We start from the raw sequence: 26229 nt of genomic DNA on the forward strand, positions 1-26229 counted from the left end.
AAGGAGACCTTGGAGAATGTAGCCTTAAACAATCCTTAAATTTCACAGTTATGACCTTCAGACTACATATGATGTAAGACTGAGAGATGAGGTTATCAGAATTCATCCCCAAGGGAGTGAAATTATAGCTGAAAATCGAACAGAATGGAAAATCCCAGGAAGTATCCTATGATTTAAGGGGAGAGAGTTTTATTTCTGTCATTTTTGCCTAAGGAGTTTTTCTTGAAAAAATGTCTTTGGATTTTGGGGGCTAAATAAAGTGTTTAAAATGAAGTTTGTGTGGGTTTTATTTACACCTTGTTTCAAAGAGAATTTAAGACAGCATATAGGCTTAGAGAAAATATAACAAAATATTATGAATTACACATAGAAAAAAATAAACGTCGAGACATAAAATAGAGACAGGGAAGGAGCTGACTTTAAAACAGGAATTTGTATAGTGATTAGGCCTTAACTCCCTCGAGGTAATTTTTAAAAATTATGCAGCACTAAGGGTTTCACGTATTAAGTATATGTTTTTCATAATTTACAAAATATCTTCACATATATTATCTCATTTGATCTTAAATTGACTTTGTGAGGCAGTTATTCTCTACATTTTCCAGACAAGGAAACCCAGGCTCAGCGAGGGACTTGAAAATCTAGTCCTTGCTCTTTTCAAAGCCACTGACTGTTACAATTCCTGCGCACCAATAATTGTAACACCTCTCAGTTCTGTGCAAGAACCATATACACTTCAATCCTGTGGCCCTGACATTTTCATGAGAGAAAGATTACCACCTACTTTACAGGTGCTTTAGATCTGGAGGTGGATAGACATAAAATTAAAGGACTTCACACTTGGAATAGACCTTTCAGGTAACACTTAGCTCCGTCGCTTTATCAATGAGTGTGTCAAAGCTCTAGGAGGCCAAAAGATTTGCAACAATCATCCAACCAGTTTGTGGTAAGACCAAGATCAAAAGCAGGTTTCCTAAGTTCTCTTTACGCTGCATTGCCTCTAAAGCTCTATACATATCCTTTTCTATAATATTTTACATTCAGTTCTGACCTTTCTCTTCCCAGTTTCCCTGTGTCCACTGGGTAAAGTGCCTCATGCATCCTGACATGGCAACAAGCCCGTGTGTGATCTGGCACCAGTGACTTCTCCCACAGTTCTCCTCCTCTAACGGTATGGGAATGCTTCCGATCGTAAGGATGCCAGGCTCTCGTGGAACATCCCGTAGAGTTGTCCTGTTCAGGCTATGTGTAAAGGGCATACCGCTGAGAGTAGTAAGAAACTGAGTTTCTCCTGGAAGGAGGGAACTTTCTACATGTCTATCACCAGGAAAGACTTGAGTGAAGGCACTCAGATGGGAGGGACAAAATGGCCTTTGGAACATGGCAGGCCTAAGAAGGGACTTCTCCTCCCCCAAACTAAAGATGAGTGAACTAGATTATGCAATTCCAGGTAATTTTTCACATCACATTTTTGTGTGTTATCTCTGAAAATCCCCTCCAAACGGTAAAAACAAACAAACAAAAACCTGTGAGTTGACGTTTGGAAAGGCCATTCAAACCACGTAGCAACTAACTACTGCCAGCCCAGCGTGAAGGTTTCGGTAGAATGACAGATCCTAAAAGGGAGAGGAAAATATTAGACAACAGGAACCAGAGCCACTAAACCCCAGTCACTTCTGCCCTAGCAATGGCTCTCCTTCCACTGCCAACTTTAGAGGCTATGGGTTAGCAAATGAGCTTCCTTATGCAACTTTAAATTCTCTGAACAGATCCAGGACCTTTGCACATTGTTTCTTGTGCCTAAACTTCAGTTCCCTTCCCCCACCTTTTGTCCTTTTGACAAACTCTTCCTTCATGTTTCTGGGTCAGACATCATCTTCTCTAGATAACCTATCCTGACACTTTTAACTCTGTCTTGCATCTCCTCTTCCAAAATCTGCGTGCTCCTTTAGAACAGTGTCTGCCTTTAGTTCCAGGGCCTAGCAGTGCACGAAATATAGTATGTACTTAAAGTGTTAGTTGAATAAACAAAAAAGTTACTTTTTTTCCTTTAAGTGCATTTTTCAATAGGTTATTCATGAACACTGCAAAAATTTCAAACTGCCCTTGAAAAATTCAATGAAAAGTAGATCTTCCCTCCAATCCCATCCCCTCCTTCCCCTGGTCCCAGTTGTGTCCTTTCAGATTGACTACGTACTATGGGTCTCTAAGTATATTACTGTCATTTTTCTACACAATGGTAAAATGTTATTTATATTTATGTAACAATAAAATATAGCTTATAAACATACAAATGTAATTTATGCATCACTTACTATATATAAGATAGTTGTATATATAAATAATATATATAACATAGATGTATATTTATACACTGAGTCCTGTGCCTTGTTTTTGCGTAACGTTAAGTCAGGCTTTTTTTTTTTTTTAAGACCGCATAGTATTCCACCGCAGGTGCACATCATGATTTACCGCATATTCCCTAACTTAGGGTTTCGAATTTACAAACACTTCCATTTTCCCTGTCAAAGCCCCGTCCCGCACCACAGATACAGCCTCGCCCTCCAACCCCGCCCCGAGAGGCCCCATCATTTTCGAACACCTTGTCACGGGCCCAGGGCAGGCCCGGCGCCGAACGCGACCTCCGCCTTCCCACCACGTGTCCCGCGTCCCCACCGCAGGGCGGAAAGACGCGGCTCCGCTCGCGTCGCGGCGACGGAGCCGCAAGGCCCCGCCCCTGCCCCAGCGTCTCCCGGCCGCCGGCGTCTGCCGCTCAAACATGCCGGCAAGACCGGTACCCGGCCTCGCCCAACTCTGGGCCGACTGGGCGGACGGCAGAGGCCGACGCGGCGCCGGGAGGGTCTCCAGCGAGGCGGGGCGGGGCGGGGCGGGGCTCTGGCGGGGCGGGGCTCCGGCCGGCGGGGCGCTGCCGGCGTGCGGGGCTCCTCCCCTTTCCCCCGGCGGCGCCGGCGGCGGCAGCACTTCCGGGTCGGCGCGGAGGCGGGGCGGAGGCGCTGCGGCGGCTGTTATTGTTCAGCCGGGCTCCGCTGGGCGCTGTCTTTCTTGGCTCAGACGGTGTCGGTTTGTCCCGCTTCCTCTCGGCCCCTCACTCCCGGCGGCTGACGACGACGGCGGCGGCTGCGGCGGGCGGGGCCTGGCGTTTCGAGGCCGAGCGGCGCCGGGGTAAGGGGCGCGGAGGAGGAGGAGGAGGAGCCCGAGCAGGAGGAGGAGCCGTGTGCCCTGGCACCGAGCGGCCGCGGCCATGGCGTACGCCTATCTCTTCAAGTACATTATCATCGGCGACACAGGTGAGCCCGGGAGCGCGGCGGGCGGGGGTCGGCGGCCCCCGGGCCGGGGCTGAGCGGCAGACGGCGTCTGGCCGCGGCGCGGGAGCCGCCGCCGCCGGGCGCCTCCCCGCCGGCCGCGCCGCTCTATTTCCGCAGTGCTGGAGCTGGTGACGTGGGCACTGCGAGCGGCCGCGGCCTGGCCGGGCCGGGCCGGCCCGCCGCCCCGTCCCCGGCCTTGCAGCTGGGGGTCGCGGCCGCCGTTTCGACGCGCGATCTGGGGAGTGTATGAGAGGAGGGCCGGCCCATCCCGGGGCCGTCAGGGCCTGGCTCTGAGGATCGCACGCCCTGCCCCGGGCCCCTCGCCTTGGGCCTCTTCGCCGCCCCCCAGAGAGGAAAGCGGGGCCGAGGAGAGCAGACGGTGATGGGAGGAGGGCCTTGGGCTTCCTGACCCACACGCACCTGCCGAGGCCCGGACAGAGCGCTCGCTGGCGTGGGACAGCCAGCTGAGGACAGACAGAAACCTCTAAAAAATAATAATAGTAGTAATATAGGTATGTAGTTTTATTACTCTCAGCTCCCAAGTCAGAGTAAGTCCCATCCCGTTACTTGACGCCTGGGGAATCCCTTTCGAGGTCATTAAGGCATGAAAGAGTTCTGTTGACTTCTGCCACGTGTAAACTTGGGGTTCTTTGATACTAATGCAAGGTCGTTCAGCGCTCTAGGGTGTGCGCTGGCGTGTGTGTGTGTGTGTGTGTGTGTGTGTGTGTGTGTGTGTGTGTTGGGGACACTTTGTTTTTTTCGATACATCAAATCCAGGCTCCCAACTGCCAGTTATCAGGTGAATTGATGTCCATTCGAAGCAGAAAGAAATACAGTTATTTGCACTGAAGATAACATCCCATTGTATTTCGCAGATAAAGTAGCCAAACTCGTTGAAAATATTTTTAATATCTGTGATTTTTGGGTATTACTTTGAATCTGATAATAAAACTAAGACTTGTTCAGGTGTTATAACTATTAATATACCGGAGTCTGATTTCAGTGATGACTCTTGCACAACTTTGGACCCTTTGCACAACTTTGGAAATGTAAGCAGCAGCTTGTGGTTGCACTAGTGATATGGCAGATTGAATAAGTAGCACAAGAAGCATGTTGATTGCTGCCTAAAAGAAAAACTTTCTGCTGTAAACATAGTCTTTCAGCAAGGCTTTTTGGTGTGCGTGTGGAAACGGGATAGTTTTCTGCGTAAATTCCTGGATAAAGCAATGTTTTGCACATATTCATAGCGCATCTATATACTTTTTTAAATGCTGTGGCATACTTGAAGGAAGTGGGGTTCTAAAGCCTACTGGCAAATTTTGATTGAGGCTGTAACACTGAGATTGGAAGAGGGAGTTCACGTTAACTGCTACATGAGTGGGTTTGAGAAGTAGAGAGAAGAGTGATTATGGACATGAAGCGGTAGTGACGCTTCAAATTAGCCTTCACAGGTTGCCTTCGTTCAGCTTACTTACCAAGCATCTGCTGTAGGTAAAATATTGTACTGGGAGTAGTGGGGCTACAAATATTCACAAGGCGGTGCTCCCTTCTTTGGGAATTTGCCCTCATGCAAAAACAGTCCCCTGGCGGTTCAAAGGGAGGACATTCTTTCTTGCCATTGCTACCATTACTACCTAGTTCCGGCACTGAGCACTTGACCCTGGACTGTCCACAGCATTTACTTTCACCCCACTCCAGCTCAGCTGGTATAGCTGACTGTCAGGCTAACCTTCCCCAAACACAGCTGTTCGGAAGCTGTTCCTCTGTTCACGTTCTTTAGTTTGACCTTCAGGGAACTCCATATTTTAGCCCGTGTTTAACTTCTCTAGCCTTCTTTCCCAGTATTTGCCAGTCTCCACTTTCCTCCTGCCAGTGAGGCCCTGTGCTTTTTCCTGGTCTCTGCCACCCTCTCTGCTTGGAGTGCCTCTCTGTCGAAATTCTGTCATTCCTCAAAGTCTAACTTGAGTCTTCTGCAATCTCTCAGAGTCAATGTTTATTAAGTTCTTTTGATGTGTCAGGCTTTCCTGGTATCCTGGCTGGAAGTGACCACCACTCCTTATCTGGATGTATCCCACTTTGTATCGTTCTTCTGATATTAATTCCTGACTGTTCTGTGGACACTTGTGTAGGCATTTATAATTGATTATATACCTCTTGAGGGCAGAAAAGGTGTTTTGTATGGTTTTGTATTCCAGGAAGAGCCTGTAGAAGATGGATGGTAGGCTCCATACATTTAATTAAATTGATGAAAGAACAGCCAAACAGGCCATAATATTCGCACTAACATACATTAATAACTTGACAGAAGAATTTTTTAGTCCAATTCTGCCACTTTCTTACTACTATCATTAACTTTGGCCAAAATCCTTTACTATGTTTTCTTAATTCAAAGTATACCCGTAGCTGTAAGGTCCACTTAATGTGGCCCTCCCCACACGCAAAAAAATGATCAGTAATCAGTAGTGGGAAATCCATCCTGGTTTTTAAAAAAGTCATAGTGTGAAAAATATGCATTTTAGAAAGAAGGAAATCACTGTTTTTCCTGATTCTCCCTTTCCCTAGCCTGTGAAGCAGTCATTATTAGCCTTCCCTTCTCTCAGTAGAGAGCTAAAATGAGGACAAATGTGGAAGTACCGCACACATTTTCCTTTCCAGAGTTCCCTCTTTCACCGAAGAGACTTTTAAAATGTTTTCCATGATCATGATACTGTTGAAATGTTCGTTTTCTTACTGCATGGCCAAATGTAGTTAAAATATAGCTTTAAAATTTTTCATTGGTAGTGCCTTGTTCCTGAAAAATCATTTAGGAAAATGTGTCATTTAAACCTAGATATAAAGTGGAAATTAGCTTTTAACAGGGCTGGACTAATATTATAAGCAGATAATTATCAAGTATAGAGGGAGAGAAAAATTGTAGTAAACCTATAATTGTTGCTTCTAAAATTCTGGCATCTGCCTTCGATTAAAATCTCATCACTAACCCTCCCTCCCCTTTCCTGCCTTTCAGCTAGGCACACAAAAGCACAAACCCGGTTGTGTTCTGTCTGAAATACCCTTTCTTACTGTGCTCCACTCCCCAAAGCCCCACTCCCAGCCAAAGGGAAAAGACAGGTTAGGTCGGAACTTTTTCACCTGAGTAACTCCTATTCGTTCATTCTTTTAAGATGATAACAAACCCCACACCTCCCTGTCGCCTGGGGCCGGTCGCCTCCACTCTTCTTCCTTCTCTGCCCACCTCCACCGTTTGGTTTGGTTGGATTGTTTTTGTTTTTGCTTAAACTCTTTCAGGGACAAGTGCTATATAAGTAAATAAACAAGACCAGCCTGGTCACACATTATCACATCATCTGAATGTATTTTCTAATTTGAGATATAATTGACATATAGCATTGTATTAGTGTCAGGTACACAACCTAATGATTTGATAAACGTATGTATTGCGAAACAATTACCACAGTAAGTTTAGTTAACGTCACCACACATAGTTCGAAAGGTTTTTTCTTCTGATGAGACCTTTAAGATATACTCTCTTAACTTTCAGCTCTTCAATACACTGTTGTTAACTATACTCATCATGCCGTACATTACATCCGCAGGCCTTATTTATCTTATAACTAGAAGTTTGTACTTTTTGACCACCTTTACTACATGCATCTTAATTTTTTTGTTTGTTTGGAAAGTTTTTGACTTTGTCTTAAAAGTAAGGGTAGGCATTCAGTATCAGAAATGTTTAATAGATGAGTGGATGGGGGCTTGGGGGAGGTGCTGCAGGGCTTTACCTGGGAGGTGATATTTGAGCTGAAATTAGAATGCGTAAGGATTTGCCGGGTGAGCAAAGGGGAAATGTCTAGTAGGTAATTGGAAGTACATGTTTGCAGCTCAATCAGTGATGGCTTTAAAAGAGAGAGTGGTATTGGGAAGTTAAAAACAGAGCCATACTGTGGGCCATTTTAGAAAACTTTGAGTGTGAAAGAGAAGGAAAGAGTGAGTTTAGAGTTGGCTGCAGGATCAAGTTGGCTGATGTGTGTGTATGTATTAGGATAGGGGAGACTTGAGGTTGAAAGTTTGAAAATACTAGAGAGAGGGCAGGAGCAAAATCCCAGAGATCTTGGGGAAGGAATGGCATTTGATTCTCCAGAGCTTTAGGGCTGTAACAGAAAGAAGACCTCTTCCTGTGGGAGACTCAAACTTGAGTTTCTTTAGATTCTTGTGAGTCACCTAGGGTGTTGGTTTCTTTCTTTTTTTTTAAGGATTCAGTGGCCCAACCCCCAGCGATTTTGATTCACTAGACCTGAGGTACAGCTTCTTGTTACAAAACCTGAGGCCAGAAACACCAATCATTTTATAAAATTGTATGAGCAAGTTTGTTAGATTATTTTGGAAAACAAACAGTAGGAAAACAAACTGGGAAATTGGGAGGTAGAAAAATTCCATTAAAGTTTTTTTAAAATTATGAAATATATCATGCATATAAAAACATATGCATGTTATATGTTTACACACTTTAAAGAGTAGTATTGAACCAAACACCCATTCCAGAGAGATGCAGAGCCTCATCGTATACCTCTCCGCCAGGCTTCCACTAGCCTGAATTCTGTATTAATCCTTCCCTTGCTTTTCTTCACAGTTGTATCACTTACACATCCCTAAACTATATTGTTTAGTTTTGCCTGTTTTTAGATGTTTTTAGTTGTTTTATTAAATGAGAGAGCTAAAATGTGCCTGAAACATACATTTTAACATCATCTAGAATTTCCTTGAAGTTTTTGCTTTATGCATGTTGTTGGTAGTCTTTCAGGATTTTTGACTGCCCTTTCTCTTTCTCTTTCTCTCCTAGCCAGTTTATTTCCTGCTTGCTGCCCCTAATATTTATATTGCTCCTGAGACTTTCTAGTGAACCGCAGAGGCCGTGGCCCTATTGTTCTCATTCCTTTTTCCCCTCTTCTCTCCTGGTGAACCTGCCTCCTCATCTCCAGTCATGGCCCTCGCTCTTCTAGCTAGTGCTCTTGTCCTTTGTGCCCCCGCTCCATTCCTGCTCCTGCGCCAACCTGAAATTAATTTTCTCCTTTATCTCCCCCACTGCTCCCCCTCCCCCATGTCATCTCGACAGCTCTCCTCCTCTTGTGGTAGCCAGTAATTTTGCTGTTTCACTTGAGCAGATCCTGATTTTGCCAGCTTAGCTGTTTTTCCCTCTCACTCTGGCCCAGCTGTGCTTGCTCCATTTTGTTATTCTCTGCTCATCCTCAGTCTGGGAGTCTGTGTCCTTTGCCACAAAAGATGCAACCACATACTGACCGCCCTTGTCCCTCTTTCTGACTTTGTTTTCTGTGAAACTTTCCCATTTGATTTCATCAGCCTTGTTTATTTGCTGGTTTTAAAATACTCCACATTCTAGCTGTTATTCTTCACTTGTAAGTAAAGGACACCTGGCAAAAAGATGCTAGATTCCCTCTGCTATCATACACCCGTAGACACCCTCTTTCATTCCTGTGGTGTTTCTCAACTCAAACGACTTGGGTCTCGTCCTTGGAGATGCTGCTTTAGTAGATCTGCAGTGAGTCCTGGACATTTGTTTTTTAAAAGCATTGTTTGTAGTGGTACTGTGACTTTCCTCTCCTTGTCAATTATGAGCCTTTTTGCCTGTTTTTCTAAAATTGATTCTTTTCTACTGTCAGATTTTCTGCTTTCTGGGATTCTGTTGAAGTAATCCCTAAGTCATATCCAGGGTGAATTTATATGGAATTCTCCATTACGTTAGTTTTTGGCACTCTGTCTGCCTAGTAGATTCTTATGAGGGATTCTCCACACTTTTTATAGTTCATACACAATATCAAAAGCTTTTTATCTTTTAATCCTTCAACTGGTATGTGTGAGGTTACCATTTCATAGATGAAGAAACTGAGCTATGTCCTTTGGGGCAAACTATTTCTTCCCTCTCCCCACCTCTTCTGCTTTTCATAGCTATGATGTAACTCTAAGTTTCTCCAGTTCTCTCTTGAAAATGTTGCCATTTTTCAGGGGTAGCTGACAGTTAATTGTGTTTTTGGTCAAATCTGAGGCAGAAAATGAATATTGATGGATGATGCTGAGTGAAGTTCTTGAAGGCAAGACTGTGCCTGGCACAGAGTTAGTGCCTCAGAAGACGATGAATGTGTGCTAGGTAGCCTCTTCTGATTAGGCTACATGCATTGGCCAATTTATTTGTCCTTGTTTCAGAAAGGATTTAAGGGCACTTACATAAAAATTTTTTACAGTTTTTTTTAATTCAAGCAAGAGCGTATTAGTTTCATGTTGCTAATGTAACAAACCACCATATTCTTAGCAGCTCAAACAATGCAAATTTATTATCTTAGAGTTCTGAAGCTCCACATAAGTTCATGTACATATCAGTAGTCTGAGGTGTGTCGCACTGGGCTAACATCGAGGTTTTGGCAGGGCTGGGTACCCTTCTGGAGGGTCCTTGCTCATTCAGGGTGTTGGTAGGATAGAGTTCCATGCCGAGATCTCCGTTTTCTTGCTGGCTGTCATCTCTTCCCGGCTTCCAGCGTCTACCCACATCGTCACATGATTTGGCCCATGACCCCCTTGCTTCATCTTCAAAGCGAGCAACAGTGGATCAAGTCCTTTTATGTCACATCTTTTCTTTTTTTTTGGCTGCATTGGGTCATCGTTGCTGCGCGCAGGCTTTCTCTAGTTGTGGCGAGCCGGGGATACTCCTCGTTGCAGTGTGCGGGTTTCTCATCGCGGTGGCTTCTCTTGTTGTGGAGCATGGGCTCTAGGCGCACGGGCTTCAGTATTTGTGACACGCGGGCTCAGTAGTTGTGGCTCACGGGCTCTAGAGCGCAGGCTCAGTAGTTGTGGCACGCGGGCTTAGTTGCTCCGCGGCATGTGGGAGCTTCCCGGACCAGGGCTCGAACCCGCGTCTCCTGCATTGGCAGGCAGATTCTTAACCACTGCTCCACCAGGGAAGCCCTATGTTACATCTTTCTGACTCTTCTTGAGTCATCCCATATCTGATTGAAGCTGGGAAGGGTTTTCTGCTTTTAAAGACTCATATAATTAGATTGGGTTTACCTGGATAATCCAGGATAATCTCCCATCTCGAGATCTGTAATCTTAATCTGCAAGGTCCCTCTTGCCATGTAGGGTAGCATATTCACAGGTTCCGGGGATTAGGGTGGGGGGGGTGCATTTTTCTGCCTACCACAGCAGGCTAAGGAGGAGCAGTGGGTAGAAACAGTAAATATCCATGTTGTGTATACCTTTTTGAAGTGGGCACTGTACTTAGTACTAAGCTGTTCAGAGAACCCTGTTTTCATTGACCTTAATTATAGTGTCCATTCTTAAAAGTACGTGCATTCATATACTTATTCCTTAATTGAGTCTTGAAAGGCATTTTCTTCTGATTCTTCTTAAAAAGAATACAGTGTAAAGTAGTGAAAAATGTTAATATACAAGTAGTATATGTATACACATAGGGCCTTTTCTAGTGGTATAACTCATTGAATCTGAACAGTAATATCCGTGAGGAAGGCTCCATTTTACAGGTGAGGAAAGGGAGACTAATTGTCCTATCACACAGCCATTAAGTGGCCAAGCTGGAATTTGAACCCAGGTCTTTCTGACTCCAGAGTCCATGCTCTCTCTCCTGTATCAGATGCATTTCTTGATTCCCACAAATTCCATGTCACGGCTCTTGTGTTGGCTTACCAGCTGCTTGGTCTGTTGAGTTGATGTGAGAGTACACAGTCCCTCAGTTCCCTTTACTAAAACAGAAGCCACCTCCACTCTGCAAAACAGGGCAGAACTGTTCTATGTAAAACAAGAATAAAGTCTATTCTCTGCTCCTCACAAGCTCTGTGAGCTTGGGCACCCTCTTCAATCTCTGAGTCTCGGTGTCCTCATCTATAAAATGGAATGAATAAATGAGATAATATGTGTAACACTGACTCAGGAAATGGTTGTTATTTCATCCTCATTTTTTATTCTGCTTCTTTGAATGTTTCAGTAATTTCCCCATATACATTTGAAAAACTAACCCAAACTTGACCAGTGCTGTATAGTGTTTGACTAATGCTGTTCATAACAAAAGTAATTTCTTTCGCCCTCCATGTGTCCTAATGTGGTGATTTTTTTTTCTTTTTTTTCCCACTTCCCTGCTTAGCTTGCTCATTTATGGCCAGCTGATACGTTAAAGAGTCTGCCCTCCTTGACTCTAATTGTTGCTTTCCTAGCCTATGTTGATGTGTTTTTGTACTTAACATATTTGTTTGCCACTAGATGTTTTATGGAAGGTTCCTTACTTTATCAACATTGTTTTAACAAGATTCAAAATTGTTTAGCAAGATTCATTTTATTAAGCATCTATTTTTATCAGCTTTGCTTAATGTAGTCTATGTGCCCATCCAAGTCCACTAATGATGTAGAAGGACTGATTTTGTTCTAGGAAGGACCCATTTGATTAAGAAGAACAGAAGCCTACTCCAGCTAGCTGAAGAAGAGAGGTTTTGATAAGAATTTGAAGAGTGCTGAGGAATCCAAGAAAAACTGTAAACAAGTCTTGGGGAACTGGACACTCTGAAATCTTTGTTTTCCTCTCATGGCTTCTCTTTTGAGCCTTAAGATAATTAAGAGTGTGTGTTTTTTGTTTTAAACGTATTTTTTCTTTTTCTCTCTTCTTTTAAAAAAACAATATTTTTTCATTATTAGTTTCTGACTTTATTTCACTTAAGTAGTATAGACTGTGTATATTGATTCTTCAGTATTTGAGACTAATTTTGTAGCCAAGTGCTTGGTCACTGTTTGTATGTGTCGCATGTGTGCTGGAAAAATATGTTCTTGGGTGTGTGGTGGGTTCAGGGCTCCGTACCTGTCCATTAGAGCAGTCCTGCTAGTTGTGTGTGGCACACCTTCCTCATAGTCTTTTGAATTTGGGGGCGAGATGTAAACATCTCCTATTACGGCAGTTGGGTGAGCTTGGGGGATTTTTTGTTTGTTTCGTAGCTTTGTCAAATTGATTCCACCCCCCCACCCCCAGTGAACTTGAGGGCTAATTTGTAAGGTGTGTATGGGCTTTATATCTTGCTGAAAAGTTCATTATTCCTTTGTTATTTAAGTTCCCCTGTAATTTTTACATGTTGTGTATTTGGTATTATACTTTTTAGTATTCAAGTATTTGATATTAATTTTAAATATTAACTGTTTGTTCATATTTGCCTAGTGTATACTTATTTTATCCTCTCTCCTTTTTCTTTTGGAATGAGGTTTTTTGTTTGTTTTGTTTTGTTTAAGAAACATTACAGATACAGTTGAAGCCCATTGTATGCGCTTCACCTCTTTGTCCCTAGAGGTAACCAGTCTCCTGAATTTGGTGTTTATTATTCCTATGAAAGTTTCCAAATGATTACTACATATGTATGTATGTATGTACCTATAAACAATACACAGTATTTTTTGTATTTTTTTCAACTTCATGTTAATGGAGTTGTACTGTACTTGCTCTGAAACTGTTTTGTTCAACATTATTTTCAGGGCTTTATCTATATTAATATATTTTGCTCTATTTTGTTGGTATTTATTGCTTGATCAGTTTAGTTTTCACTATATTCCGTTGCATTCTAAAAGATAGCACTGCGTGGGTTATTCTCATGCCTGCTCCTTGAGCACATGTGCTGAGTTCTGGAGATACACCTTCAAGTGGAACTGTGGGTGGAAGGGGTGCCCCTCTTCAGCTCTACCAGCTAATCTGAATCACTCTCCAGAGTAGTTGTCAACTCTAATTTTTGTTTCAGCCCTACTATGTCACTTTAAAAAAAATTTTTTTTAAGTATTTTTTTTTAATTTTTATTTATTTTATTCTTGGCTGCATGGGTCTTCGTTGCTGCGCACGAGCTTTTCTCTGGTTGCAGCGAGCCGTCTTCGTTGCGGTGGCTTTTCGTTGTGGAGCACGGGCTCTAGGTGCACGAGCTTCAGTAGTTGTGGCACACGGGCTCAGTAGTTGTGGCTCGCAGGCTCAGTAGTTGTGGCGCACGGGCTTAGTTGCTCCGCGGCATGTGGGATCTTCCCGGACCAGGGCTCGAACCCGTGTCCCTTGCATTGGCAGGTGGATTCTTTTTTTTTTTTTTTTAAACTGATTGAATATGGTTTGTATTTTTTTTTAAAACTGAATATGGTTTGTAATTTTTTTTTTTTAAGCTTGTGATACTAGTTACTTTTTAATTTTTTTATTTATTTATTTTTGACTGTGTTGGGTCTTCGTTTCTGTGCAAGGGCTTTCTCTAGTTGCGGCAGGTGGGGGCCACTCTTCATCACGGTGCACGGGCCTCTCACTATCGCGGCCTCTCTTGTTGCAGAGCACAGTCTCCAGACGCGCAGGCTTAGTAGTTGTGGCTCACGGGCCTAGTTGCTCCGCAGCATGTAGGATCTTCCCAGACCAGGGCTCGAACCCATGTCCCCTGCATTGGCAGGCAGCTTCTCAACCACTGCGCCACCAGGGAAGCCCTGTGTCAGTTTTTTTAAGCCTGTTTTTTATATAGCCCAGTGATATATTTTTTAAAAATTCAATCTGAGAGGCTGTCTTTTACTAGGAGAATTTAATCATTGGGGAATTTGAATTTTTATCTACTATCAGGCACCAGCCTGGTTCAGCCATTCGCAGGAATCAGGGCATAGGTCACAGGCATGCCCCTTTGCCATGGGCTTTTGGGAGAGGCAGCACTTGTCCCACACAGGAAGCAGTATGGTGGTCAGATTTCCCAAGCATGTATAGTGTCACCTACTCCTTATAGGGCAATGTGAAAAGAGGATACCTGCCAATAACTCTCAGTTGTGCAAATGAACAATTAATTTAAATTCCTGAGTTTTCTCTTTGTAAAATGTGTACAGTACCAGCTAGTACACTCTATAGGGTTGTTCACCAGTGCTCTAGCACTGGTTTTTGGTTTTTTTTCCCCTAACTTTGTAGCTGTCTTTGAAACTCAAGTGTCAGTGATTTGTTTCCCTTCATTTATTTACAGTTGATAAATCAGTGTAAGTGGTGCCTTTATGCTTGCTCTGCGTCCTCCGGCATTATTAACATTGATGGATGGCTCCCCCTTTAGCATTTGTCCACCTTTAGCAATAACTACTATGCATCTAGAAGGCAAACAATATATTATTCTAAGTCCTTTCTGGGTATTTAGCTTAGACAGCACTCTTGAAAATTGTCTAAGAGCCTGGTATTTGTAATTAGAATATCTTGATTAGCGTGGTAGCTCCTCTGCTTACTTGTCCCTTGGTAAAGTTCAGATGTCTTCAACTTCAGTTTTCTCATCTAGAAAAAGTTAGTAATGTCTGGCTTATCTACTTCACAGGATTTTTGTGAGTTTGAAATAAACATTGTGCACAGATGCCTTTAAGCTGCAAAGTGCTTCATTAATAGCAATATTTTAGAGATAATTTTTCTAATTTGTTGAGTATCCTAAAATTAAGTTAGTTGGGGAGGTCTTGCCTATAGAAAAAGCTGTTCACCATGCTGACCTCAAACTGTAGTTACTTGAGTTGAAGGAAATAAGAGCATATGTTAACAGGCAAAACGGCAGTTCTTTGATCCTGAAATTCTTTCTGGATTGCGTAAAAGAAAAAGTCTTTTCCAAACTCAGATGTCCTCATGAGCCACTTGAGATTGAGAAGAATATCATGTAGGAGGTGCTCTTTTTCAGTGGTCTTCAGGAAGGAGGTGGTAAGGCTCGTAGTGTGCTCCTACACTCACTCTTGGTACCTTGATATGCCTCTTGAATGGTTTCTCTCAATTTTGAACCCTTCTGGAAAGAGGCAGTTCTGTAGATGTACAGAAGTCTTCAGTATAAATGAATCTATTGATCAAAGGTTATCTTCTTATCTCTTTGGATGAAGTATTGTTGTTTCAGTTTAAACCATTTCAAAGGGCAAAGTAAAAGTACATGTGTCCAAAATCACTTATGCTCAAAGCTTTACTTGAAACAAAGATTAATAAATAGGGAAATTAGTTATTAGTTACAAGTTAAAGCAGTAGTAGTTGTATGCCTGGTGAGTTGATTGACCAATCCTTTAAGGAAGGTATTTGCTACACTTTTTCAGTATAACCTTTGGTATGGGGTGAAGAAATTCTTCTGGTTTTGCAGCTACGTGGATTTTTAACTGGTTGAATAAAGGACTGCCCATGTGGGCAAGCTGGAGGGAGCGTGCTGCTATACTCAGTCCTGGATTTTTATGTTTCATATTGGCAACAGCTTGAATAAAGTCCACTTGGCTTGAAAGAGCTGATGTGTGGGTTACACCAGACAGAATCCAAAATGACCTTGACAGGCAGAATGATTGGCTAAATTTAGCAAAATGGAATTTAATAAAAGTGAAGTGAAAGCCCTATATTTACGTTTAAAACAACCATACAAATACATGATGGTCACCTGGTTAAATAGCAGTACGTGTCTAAAACCTTAAAAGTTTTACATGACTAGATTCAGTATGAGTCAGATGAGTAATAAAGCCAACGAAGGAATAAATGTGACTCTAGGTTAGTAGAAGTGTGATGTACAAACAAGGCAGGTAATGGTTGTACTCTGTCAGGACTCAACTGCAATTCGCTTATGGAAACTCTTGTTTCAGAGGGATATCTGCACATTGGAGTCTGTGCTCAGAGACCAGTCAGGGTCTCTGTCAACCATGACATTTTAGAAATGGTTGAAATAACTGAAACATTTTAACCAAAAAAAAAAAAAAAAAAAAAGACTTAAAAGAGAATATAATAATGACCTTCAAATACTTAGGTGACTGTTGTATAAAAAAGGGCTTAAACTTACCCTTTGTGGCTTTTCGTGGCCAGAACCAGGACCAGGAAGAGAAGACTGCCTGTGAAATGGGAAGAGTGTGTTAAGTGGTGAGTTGGTCTGTTACTGAGGCTGTTCATGCAGAGGTTTGACTGACACATTAGGGCTTGGAAGATAGTATTTATGCAAACAGTAGGTGATTGGATTTGAAGTTTTTTCTCTTTTTAAAGAAATGTAAGATACTATGTGAGCATTCCCTGTGCTGGAGTTAGAAAAGTGAACAAGACTGCCCCACCCTAGAGGGGAGACCAATTTGCCACAGAGATTATAAGATGATGTAATAGAGATGTGTATGTACAGAGAGTACTAAAGGAGCATGGAGAAGATTCATTCTGACTGGAGTGAGTGGCTCATGACAGATTCAGATTTTTAGTAAACATTTATTGAGCACCTACTATATGCTGAATACTGTTCTATGGCTTTCATATGTTTCTCACAGTAATCCTAAATAGCTCTTGGCCACATTTTACAAATGATAGATCAGATGTGACTTGATCAGGCATGGTCTCGTTTGTTTGAGAAATTCTGCACCTAATAATCCCATAGAATCAGTTTGTACTTTTGCCTCTATTTTTGTATTTGTTATGTGTGGAGAGCAGAGAATTGAGCTGAGCTCCTCAGTCTGTTATTTCGCCAAGAAGGGCAGACGACTTTATACCAGGAACATGATCTGGAGTGTGGCCGTGTAGAGTTTTTGTCCGGGTTTCTGGGGACTGAAGACGGAAGGAATCTGGGGACCATATACGGTGAAGAGCGTTGTGTGGTGCAGTTTCAAGAGTCGGTTTTGTATCCTCTGGACAGCTTCACAGAAGAAGCCTTATTCCCCGTCTCTAAATGGGATAAATTTCAACCCTTCACGCAGGTTTCTGACAATAGTTATTGAGGTCTTTCCACCATTTAACCTTATTTTCTTTCTTGGTCTTTTTTTCCCCCGTCCTTTCTGGCTTAGAGTTTCCTTTCTTGGAGAATTTACCTGAGAAATGGAAAAATCATACTGTATTTGAGCGTGAATATGTGAATTTTGAGCCTTAGCCATGAGTAAATTTTGTTAAAAGAACTGCTGATTACTTATTCTTTAGTGGCTTTTAGGAGTTAAAAAAGGAAATCAAAATCTTCTATTTCACAACACATTATTTTACTTGCAGGCTTCTAATTTTCTTAGCAGACCAATATTTAATGTAACTATTTCTGGTCACACTAGAAGTTTTGCTAGTTATTTAAATGCCACATCACTATGGAGGTCACTGGCTGAGGCCAGTAAAAGTATTGCTTATATAGTGTTTGATGCTAAAATAGATTCTTTGAAAAACATTTTTTATTATGGTAAAAATGATGAATACTTATGGTAAAAAATGAAAATTTAAATACTCCACCATTTTACATAGTATAGTAATGGTTTGTGTATCCTTCTAGAAATTTTCTGTACATCTTTAAGCCTGCGTGTGTGTGTGTCCCAATCCCACCAATATGATTATACAAATTGTGCTGTTCTATACCTTTATTTTTTTCACCTCAGGGTAAATCTTGGGTGTCTTCACATATCATCACATAGAAATCTGTCTCATTGTTTTAAAAAACCTGCATAGCTGAACCGTTATGAGTTCAGTCAGTTCCTCATTCTGTTAGTCCTGGTCTGTGGTAGCAAACAGCAGAAACCTACAGTGGTTAACTTCAGCAGAGGAGGATTTTATTGTAAAGATTGGACGCTCCGTAGAGTTAATAGGAAGGCAATATAATCAAGCTTGGAAATGACAAAACCAAGGAAGGCAAGGCACAGCCAAACTCCTGCTGAAGCAGATGCTGATGCATTGCCAGTCGTCTGTCACCTCCTCTGTAGCCACCGTGGATTCTCGCTTGTTGGTCCCTGATATTGAAGTATCCCTTCAAGATTCCAAATTCTGAACAGGAGCATCTGATTGGCTCAGCCTAGGTCCCATGTGACCACAATGGAAGGTCACAAATCACCTTCCATTAAAAGTAAGAATTTAGAAAGAATATTTAATTTTGAGCTCGGTATATATTTCATGTACTTAAATTCAACAGGCTAGTCTCAACATTACCTTTGTCGACTTATACCAAGTCTATGTTTGGGGGTTCAGCAGCTTGATTTAGTTACTGTTATCACATACTTCTTATTAGTTTAATCTGGCAGCTGCTTGAAATAGATCTTTCTGCTTACGGCCTCTAATTTGGTACCCATTTATATCGTAACGTACTACTTAGAGATCCTGTACAGTAATTATTTTGTACATTTACATGCAGACACCTTCTTCCTTCCCATAGCATCATGAAAAAGTATCCTCTTTGAACTACTTCATTGAAATCTATTTCTGAGATGCTGTAGTTCTTATTTGGAATCTTTACCTATGAAAGGATAGGAAAATGGTCAGATTAAAGTATGTTAATATACCTGATATATTCACTGGAACATTGTTGTTTGGGATAAAGTCAACATCGAGGAAGTTGTATATTCATGTTTTTTAAAACCTTTTTCCTTCATTAAATTTCTGCTCTGTCAGAGTCATTTAGCTTATAGAACATTTCCCTTCTTCCTCTTAGTATTGCTGCTAATAACATGGGAAGTGAGATATCTTCTTTTTAGTTAGGAGAGGTATTGGTTGCAAGTAGTAATATGTATCTGAGAAGAACAAACTCAGGAGGTTGGATAGTATAGTGGAAAAATATGGCTTGGAATTTAAAAACCTGATTCTGACTTTCAGTTCTGCCTCTTACTGTGTTAACTTGAGGCATGTCACTTAAGCCTCAGTTTCTTCATCTTTAAAATGAGGTTATCGGGAATTCCCTGGTGGTCCAGTGGTTAGGACTCAGCTCTTTCACTGCCGCGGCCTGTGTTCAATCCCTGGTCAGGGAACTAAGATCCTGCAAGCCACACGGCATGGCAAAAAAAAAAAAAAAAAAAAAAAGTTATCATTCCTGCTTTACTGATGCCATAGGCTTACTGTTATGGTCAGATAAGATTGTGTGTGAAGAGAGAGCTTATTTTCACCTTCAAAATGTCAAAAGTCAGGCATATATTTTACATTAAGACAAGAGTATGTTAGCATAAACTCAATTGTAGAACTCCATAGCTGCAGTAAAAACTACTCGTCTATAGCGAAGCATGTCCTTTGGGTATTTGGCAGGTATCAGGTAGTCTAGCTGTTCTAAGCTGGGGAATTGCCAAAGATACTAAGTGGAAACCAGGATACCCCTGTTTTGAACTTAACCTGTACCGAGGTGAAACATACTTCACTGTTTTCTGTTATACCAAGCACGTAATGGCGTCACACTAGTTGTGTAGCTGGAAAACTAAAGAGGATGAGACACTGAAACCAGCATTTTAATTGCTTATATCTAGGCCCGTGGTTCTCAAACTTTAGGGCGCATGAGAATCACCTGGAGAGCTTGGTAAAACACTCCTTTCAGGACTCCAGCCCAAAGTTTCTGACTCACTAAGTTTGGGGCGGGGCTGGTGATTTGCATTCTAACAAGTTTCCAGAGATTGCTGATGTTGCTGTTCTGGGGACCAAACTTTTGAGAATCAGCGCTTTAGGGAAACCATATAATTCATCGTCCAAGCTGATCCCTAATGTATCAGGACACCAGGAATAACTAAGCCTGTCCCTGGCAAACCAGGATACAGGGTCATCCTAATTTTACCTATTTGAAAGATCTTTTTGCCCAAGAGGTTTATGTAATAGAATTGTCACCTAGTAGATGACTCATGGTATGCAAGGTATATTTATTTATTTATTTATATGTTAAATTACCAACTGATGATTGAGTCATATTTTTCCCTTGATCCCTGTTCTTGTAAATGTTCATCAAATGAGAATAGAAGTATTCTAGATTCTTTGGCTGATTCGTCTTGCCGTGTTTACTAACATATATATTGTGGATGGGTTCTTTCATTGGATATGTGATTGGATGAGATGCTGGAGAATAATTTCCAAGTTTGTTTTTTACACGCTGCAATAACATATTACATTACAACCCAGGGTTCAGATATGTGTGTAAGTGCACATATATGTCTAAAACAATAGTTTCCAAACAGCACTCATCCTAACTTTATTTAGTACATACAGTCTAATATTTGCTCATTTGTTCTAGTTCATTTTTTTAATGCTAGTTGTAATCCAGTAAATTGATTTCATGACCTAACTGGTTACAGCCTACTGTTTAGAAAACACTGCACAGAGGACCTGTTTGGTTCCAGCATACTGAGACATTCTGAGATTCTGAGAGGTAGTTATACTTCAGTTTTCTTCGTTCTGATTCTTCTCACTCTAAGCCATTTTCCACCATTAAAACAAACTAGTTCAGGAAAGTCCCAAGAGTGGGAGGAAAAAAGGAAAGAGATGCTATTTTTAACCACATTCTGCTGTCTTACTTGCTATTAAATTTAATATTCTGTCGTTTATTCTCTACGTAAATTAGCAAATGCTCCATTTTATTTTTCAATTTTTTAAAAATGTAAATTGCACCTAGCTTTGTTTTTGTGAAAATATTGCACAAGCTAGGTCTTTCCTAAGGATGTCTAAACTCGGCTTATGTCTAAAGCAACCCTTGACTTAACCAGGTTGACTTTGTTTTACTTTAATGAAGCCTGTACGAGTTCTGTCAGTCAGCGTCCAGCTAGGAGACAGAAGCCACCCAGGAGTCTGAACAGGGAGGGTCTGGCGTAAGGAAGCACTGACTCTAACGTGGGGTTAGAGTAAGAGAACTCTAAGAGTACAGCAACAGCAGGGGGAGGGCACAGCCACTACCCCTAAGACTGAGGCGGAGCAAGGAAGGAAGGAGCAGACAAATCTGGCATCCAGACCTCTCTGGAGGCTGGCAGCTGAGGCCCACCTGGTGGCCGAGAATTGCACTTGAAGGGCCGTGATGGGTTGGGAAGCTGTGGGAAGCCTTCTGTGGGGCGGGGCTGCGCCTGGGAGCCCCTGAGAAGCAGCCTGAAGGGGCGCTGGGGGCCAGTGGCCACAGAGAGCTGGAGTGCTACTTTCTGCCGATGGCACTTCCTATCATGCCAGCTGTCAAGGGAGAGACGTCCTCGTCTCTCCAGCAGGCCAGAGAGGGTCTGGAGCAGGAGGCCCTTGACTGATAACGGGCACACCAGTGCACTTGCTAGAGACCTGATGTTTCCAAAGGGAAATTACACTTAAATTAGGGGCAGATACTCTTAGCGATGCAGTTCTTAATTTCATGCAGTCACGTTTTCATTCTCTAGCATCATTTTTCTATCTGAAAAAGCCACTATTGGGAATAAAAACTTTTTTGAGAAATTGACTTTTTAAAATGTAGACTAAGTTTGTCATTAAGTAGAAAAGGCAAGTGTGTCATTTTGTGATCTTTTCAGCGAGCATGCGATACACATTCTCTTCACTCACTGAGCATCTGCTTTCTAAGCCAGGCCACAGAGCAAAGTGATTTTCCGCCCCCAAGGGAGGTAGGTAGATGTGTGAACTGATAATAAAAGTTTAATGTGAGAAGTGCTTAATAACGTACGTGTAGAGTACTGTGCTGTAGCATGGGATGATGTGTTGGTCTGCCTCTGCGTACTGGGAAAGGAAGAAGAAGCACAGACGTGTTACCTTTTATTCTCTGCATGCTGTTTCTTTTATTCCTCACAGTAGCCTTCTGAATAAGGTGAATGGTATGATCACCATTATACAAATAAGCAAACAAGGCCTAGAGACCTGAAACAACTTTTTCTACCAGCGTCACACACAGGATCCAAACGTAGTCCAGTATTTATCTCTTAAACTGGTGGTGTGTGTTGCAGTGCAGGAGGCTGCAACAGTAAAAGTTTACCAAATGTAAAATACAGTTCTAAGAAGAATTTAAAAAGTGAATCAAGTGTGTCCCTGCCCTTAAGGGGTTTTTAGTCTAGCAGTGCTGGTAGAATGTCATAAGGGCTCTGATTGAGGTCCTGGAGAAAGCTTGGAACTTCATAGGGTCCGGAGTGCCTTCCTCCTCGGAAAACTTAGGGTAAGACGGCATTTGAGCTGGTTCTTGAAAAACGAGTAGGGTTTAGACAATTAAAAATGTTAAATAATCAAAATGTAAAGCTAGGAAAAAACCAGAAAGGTAGTTGTTGTTTATTACACATCTGCTAAGTGCCATACCTTGTACTTTCCTCATTGTAAACCATTCAGCTTAACCGTAGTATAGACCCTGTGTCAGACAGTTAGTGGAAATAAGGAAAGATAAGTTCATTAGACATGTTGGACTTAGGTAGGTACTAGGTTGTGACAGGTTAAGGTAGAGTTTGAACTTTATTCTGTGGACAGTAGAAAATACTGAATTTTTTAAAGGAAAGAGTATAGGACTAGAGTTACGACTAAATTAGAAATTAAATGTGTATATACACACACACATACACATGTGTATGTATATGTCTATAAATATTCATGTTGTAATACAGCGGCAGAGACATACTAGATGTTAAATGTAATCCTTCTGTCTTTTCTCATCCGTCTCTGGTGCAGTCATATGTAGGACAGATTAGAAAGATGGGGTGTAGCTGGATGGTCACTACAGTGGTCCAGGTAGGAAGTAATGAAGGCCTTATTTAAGACAATGGTAGTGAAAATGAAGAGGAGGATACTGGTGACAGTTGGAATTAACAGGATTTAGGGGAGGATGTTGTAGGGAGTGAAAAAATTAAAACATTTTCAGGCACTTTTCCATCTCAGAGGAGTACATACTCCAAATGTGAGCTCTTTTTCATATATTTTTTAATATAAAAGTAACGAAAACACATGATACTGTTAAAACATTATAGAAGGGCAGAAGACTGGATGTCGGGGGAGGTGAAATATGACATCATACAAAGAGAAACCAGGCATACAGAGGATACAGAGGTTAAAACTTTGATAGCCTAGAGGATCAGGCTACCCAGTGACTTCCTTCCAAAGGGTCTAGTAGGAAAAGGGGAGGGCAAAAGGATTACTTCACAGTGGAGAAACTTGGCAAACTACCTCAGCCAGGTGACCAAAGTTACCATCAGCAATCATCAGTCATGTTGATAGTATGTACCCTTTTGATGAAAATCATACTCTATCTCTGTCGTCTCCTCCCAAACACCCGTATTCTAGTCAGTCGCAGGGAAGAAAAATCAGACAAATCCCAGCTGAGGCACATTCTACAGTATACCTGACCAGTACTCCTCAAGACTTTTGTCCAGGTCATCAAAAGCAAGGAAAGTCTGAGACACTATCACAGCCAAGAGGAGCCTGAGGAGACACGACAACCAAGTGTAATGTGGTGTCCTGGATGGGATCCTGGGACAGAAAACGGAGGTAGAACCTAAGGAGGAAAAAATCCAAACTGGGGAGGAGGTTTCATAGAGAATGCAGGGTAAGAAAGAAACTGCCAGGTTAAGGCTTCTGCAGTCCCCATAGTGGCTGAATAAAGAGAGTGGTTGGAGCTCTTCTACGCCTGTGTTTTACCCTTCAGTGAGGCCTGCCTTCTTCATCTGTTGGTCTGAGCTCAGATCTGGATGTGGTTCCTGGAGCCCATGCCACACACAGGGTGAGGGAGATCACAGAAACCTGGCAGTGTTCCTTCCTCTTGCATTTACAGCAGAGGATATTGTATTTTTCCCGGAAGCCAGACAATTATATTGATTATGTTATATACACACACAGCCAGGAAGTCTCCATATTTAAGAGTCAGAAGAATACCTAACTCACTTTGTGAAGGTAGGCGTGCACTGTGGAAGCTTCCTAGAGTCTACAGCATTTGAGTTGAGTTTTAGAAATAAGTAGCTGTTAGCTAAGTGGACAAAAAGTCACTGAGTATTGGAGAAAGAGCTCTTAAAGTATGCTAAATAAATATGTGCAGAGGCCTGATGTATAAGGAGTACTAGCCTAAGGAATCAGAGACTTTCAGCTGAGGTTGTCTGCTTTACTCATTTTCATGGTTTTGGTCTCATCTCAGAAAAAGTGTTTTAGTACTTGGGATACTTTAATATTGTAAAACGAAGATAAAAGCGGTAGATGATTTGAATTTTTTTTTAATTAATTAATTTATTTATTTATGGCTGTGTTGGGTCTTCGTTTCTGTGCGAGGGCTTTCTCCAGTTGCGGCAAGTGGGGGCCACTCTTCATCGCGGTGCGCGGGCCTCTCACTATCGTGGCCTCTCTTGTTGCGGAGCACAGGCTCCAGACGCGCAGGCTCAGCAGTTGTGGCTCACGGGCCTAGTTGCTCCGCGGCATGTGGGATCTTCCCAGACCAGGGCTCGAACCTGTGTCCCCTGCATTAGCAGGCAGATTCTCAACCACTGCGCCACCAGGGAAGCCCCAACGGTAGATGATTTGCATCAAGGGAAGGAGGGCTAGTTCTCCACATCTTCCTATTTCCTTTTCATTTTATTGATTCTTTAGCAAGTCTTTCAGCCTTGTCTGAGTATTTGTTTCTATACCTTCCAGTTTTGAGGAAAAGATGTCTTACGTTCTTAAAGCTACGTCCTCTTGAGAACTTTCTTTAATTTCTTTATTACTAAGCTCAGTGCCTGGAATATAGTGAGTACTTAATAAATATTTTTTGAGTGACTATCTCTTTCCTACCCTCCTAGCCTTCACTGAGAGATTTTTCAAATAAATGCTCTGTATTCCTTGCTTCCTTTTTCCCTTATTACTCACTCTTAATATTTCTGGTGTTTGAGTCTCTTCATTGATTACAGTAGGAATTATTAGAGACGGAGTCAACAAGACTGGGAGACGAGCAATGTAAAAATCTAAGGAGAAAAAGGAAGGCAAGATTACTCTTGATAAGTGCATTGGTTTTCTAGCACAGCTTAACAAATTATCAGAAAGTTGTTTCAAGACTTAAAACAATAAAAGCCTGTTTCTCTCACAGTTCTGGAGGCCAGAAGTCTGAAATCCAGGGATAGGCAGGGCCATGCTCCCTCTGAAGGCTCCAGGGAAAATCCTTCCTGCTGCTTCCAGCTTCTGGTGGCTCTCGGTGTTCCTTGGCTGTGGTAGCGTAACTCCAGTCTCTGCCTCTTGTCTTCATATGGCCTTCTCTCCTGCATATCCATCTGTCATTGGAATTAGGCCCAACCTGAATCCAGGCTGATCTCATCTCAAAATCCTTAATTATATCTGCAAAGATCCTTTTTTCAAATAAAGGCACATTCACAGGTTCCGGAGGTTGGGGCTTGGACATATCTCTTTGGGAGCCATTCTAAGAACTCACTACAGTAAGCCACCAGATCAGTATCTAGTTGCAGTAATTGAGAGGATTGCTATCGTACATGTGAGGGAGATGATGTTTGGAAAACCAGCAGCGTGAAAACAACTCTGAAGTCATTTTATTTAAAAGAAAATTATAGATTGTGACTATATTCTTCAGTTAATTTTAGAAAATATATATCTAAAAATTTGAACTCAATGTCAGATGAGTTTGGTTGGAGATTTTGCTCCTCAGCTGTATTCATCCTGAAGAATCCTCTAACATTTTTATTGAAACTTCTGAATTTGAAAAATTCAAAATTTTTGCATTTGAGCCTTATGATATTCCTTTGAAGTAGGAATGCGATGTTTTCTTTTTTCTATTTTACAGATGTGGAAATGGAGCTTAGTTTCTGTAACTAATTTGTCTGAGGTCACAAGTTATGAAATAATACAGGTGGACTTGAATACTGGTGTTACAACTGTAAAGCTTGTATTCTTTCTAATGTCTATGCTGAGTTTATTAATTTTCTGTTTAAAAAGAGCAGCAGACTTTACTATTTTTTCACGTTTCACCGGTTTTTCGATTTGGAGTGTTAGCACAAAGGATACAGTTTTCTGTGTTTGCAAAATAAGCTACTAACATTTAAACCAATTCGCCATATCTCTGTATGATCTGTATTTGAGGTCTGTCCATTCTTTGGTATGATTTTAAAACATATTACTCTTCAGTGGATTACTTTCAGTTATGAGGATAGGTCATTCATTCGTGGTTCATTACATTTTGTTTTTTGAGAACCCAGTATAGTAGATGACAGTATGCAGCCATGATTTCAGGATGACAGTTGGACAAAACTTCGGTAGTTAGGAGTTGGTCTTTTA

The 26229-nt window shown here is 41.8% G+C and overlaps 2 protein-coding genes and 1 long non-coding RNA gene across 8 annotated transcripts in view; 1 reads left to right on the forward strand and 2 right to left on the reverse strand.

Annotated features, from left to right (window-relative positions):
• Positions 1–2872, reverse strand: part of LOC309646585 (uncharacterized protein) — a 62780-nt gene extending 59908 nt beyond the window's left edge. Inside the window, exons 1-2 of one of the 2 annotated variants that reach the window (XR_014255433.1) lie at positions 2603–2872; positions 1527–1616 (exon numbers count right to left, since the gene is read on the reverse strand). The gene's annotated coding sequence lies outside the window, so the exon portion shown is untranslated. The remainder of the gene's footprint in view (positions 1–1526; positions 1617–2602) is intronic. The other variant, XM_082433104.1, reaches the window with a different exon arrangement.
• Positions 2873–3000: 128 nt separating this feature from the next.
• The window catches only part of RAB2A (RAB2A, member RAS oncogene family), a 76298-nt gene continuing 53069 nt past the window's right edge, over positions 3001–26229 (forward strand). The window contains exons 1-2 of one of the 5 annotated variants that reach the window (XM_082433101.1): positions 3004–3308; positions 11773–11875. Coding sequence is in view for 3 of the 5 variants with exons in the window: in XM_082433100.1 (XP_082289226.1) it covers positions 3263–3308 (46 nt within the window). In the remaining 2 variants the exon portion in view is untranslated. Of the gene's footprint in view, positions 3309–3510; positions 3839–11772; positions 11876–26229 lie in introns of those variants that run through there. The other 4 variants (XM_082433100.1, XM_082433099.1, XM_082433098.1 and 1 more) reach the window with 4 other exon arrangements.
• The window catches only part of LOC309646618, a 139883-nt gene continuing 122277 nt past the window's right edge, over positions 8624–26229 (reverse strand). The window contains exon 2 of the long non-coding RNA XR_014255475.1: positions 8624–9963. This is a non-coding gene — a long non-coding RNA (uncharacterized lncRNA). The remainder of the gene's footprint in view (positions 9964–26229) is intronic.

The sequence above is a fragment of the Balaenoptera physalus genome (genome assembly GCF_965194825.1).
Source record: "Balaenoptera physalus genome assembly, chromosome: 17".
Taxonomy (NCBI): domain Eukaryota; kingdom Metazoa; phylum Chordata; class Mammalia; order Artiodactyla; family Balaenopteridae; genus Balaenoptera; species Balaenoptera physalus.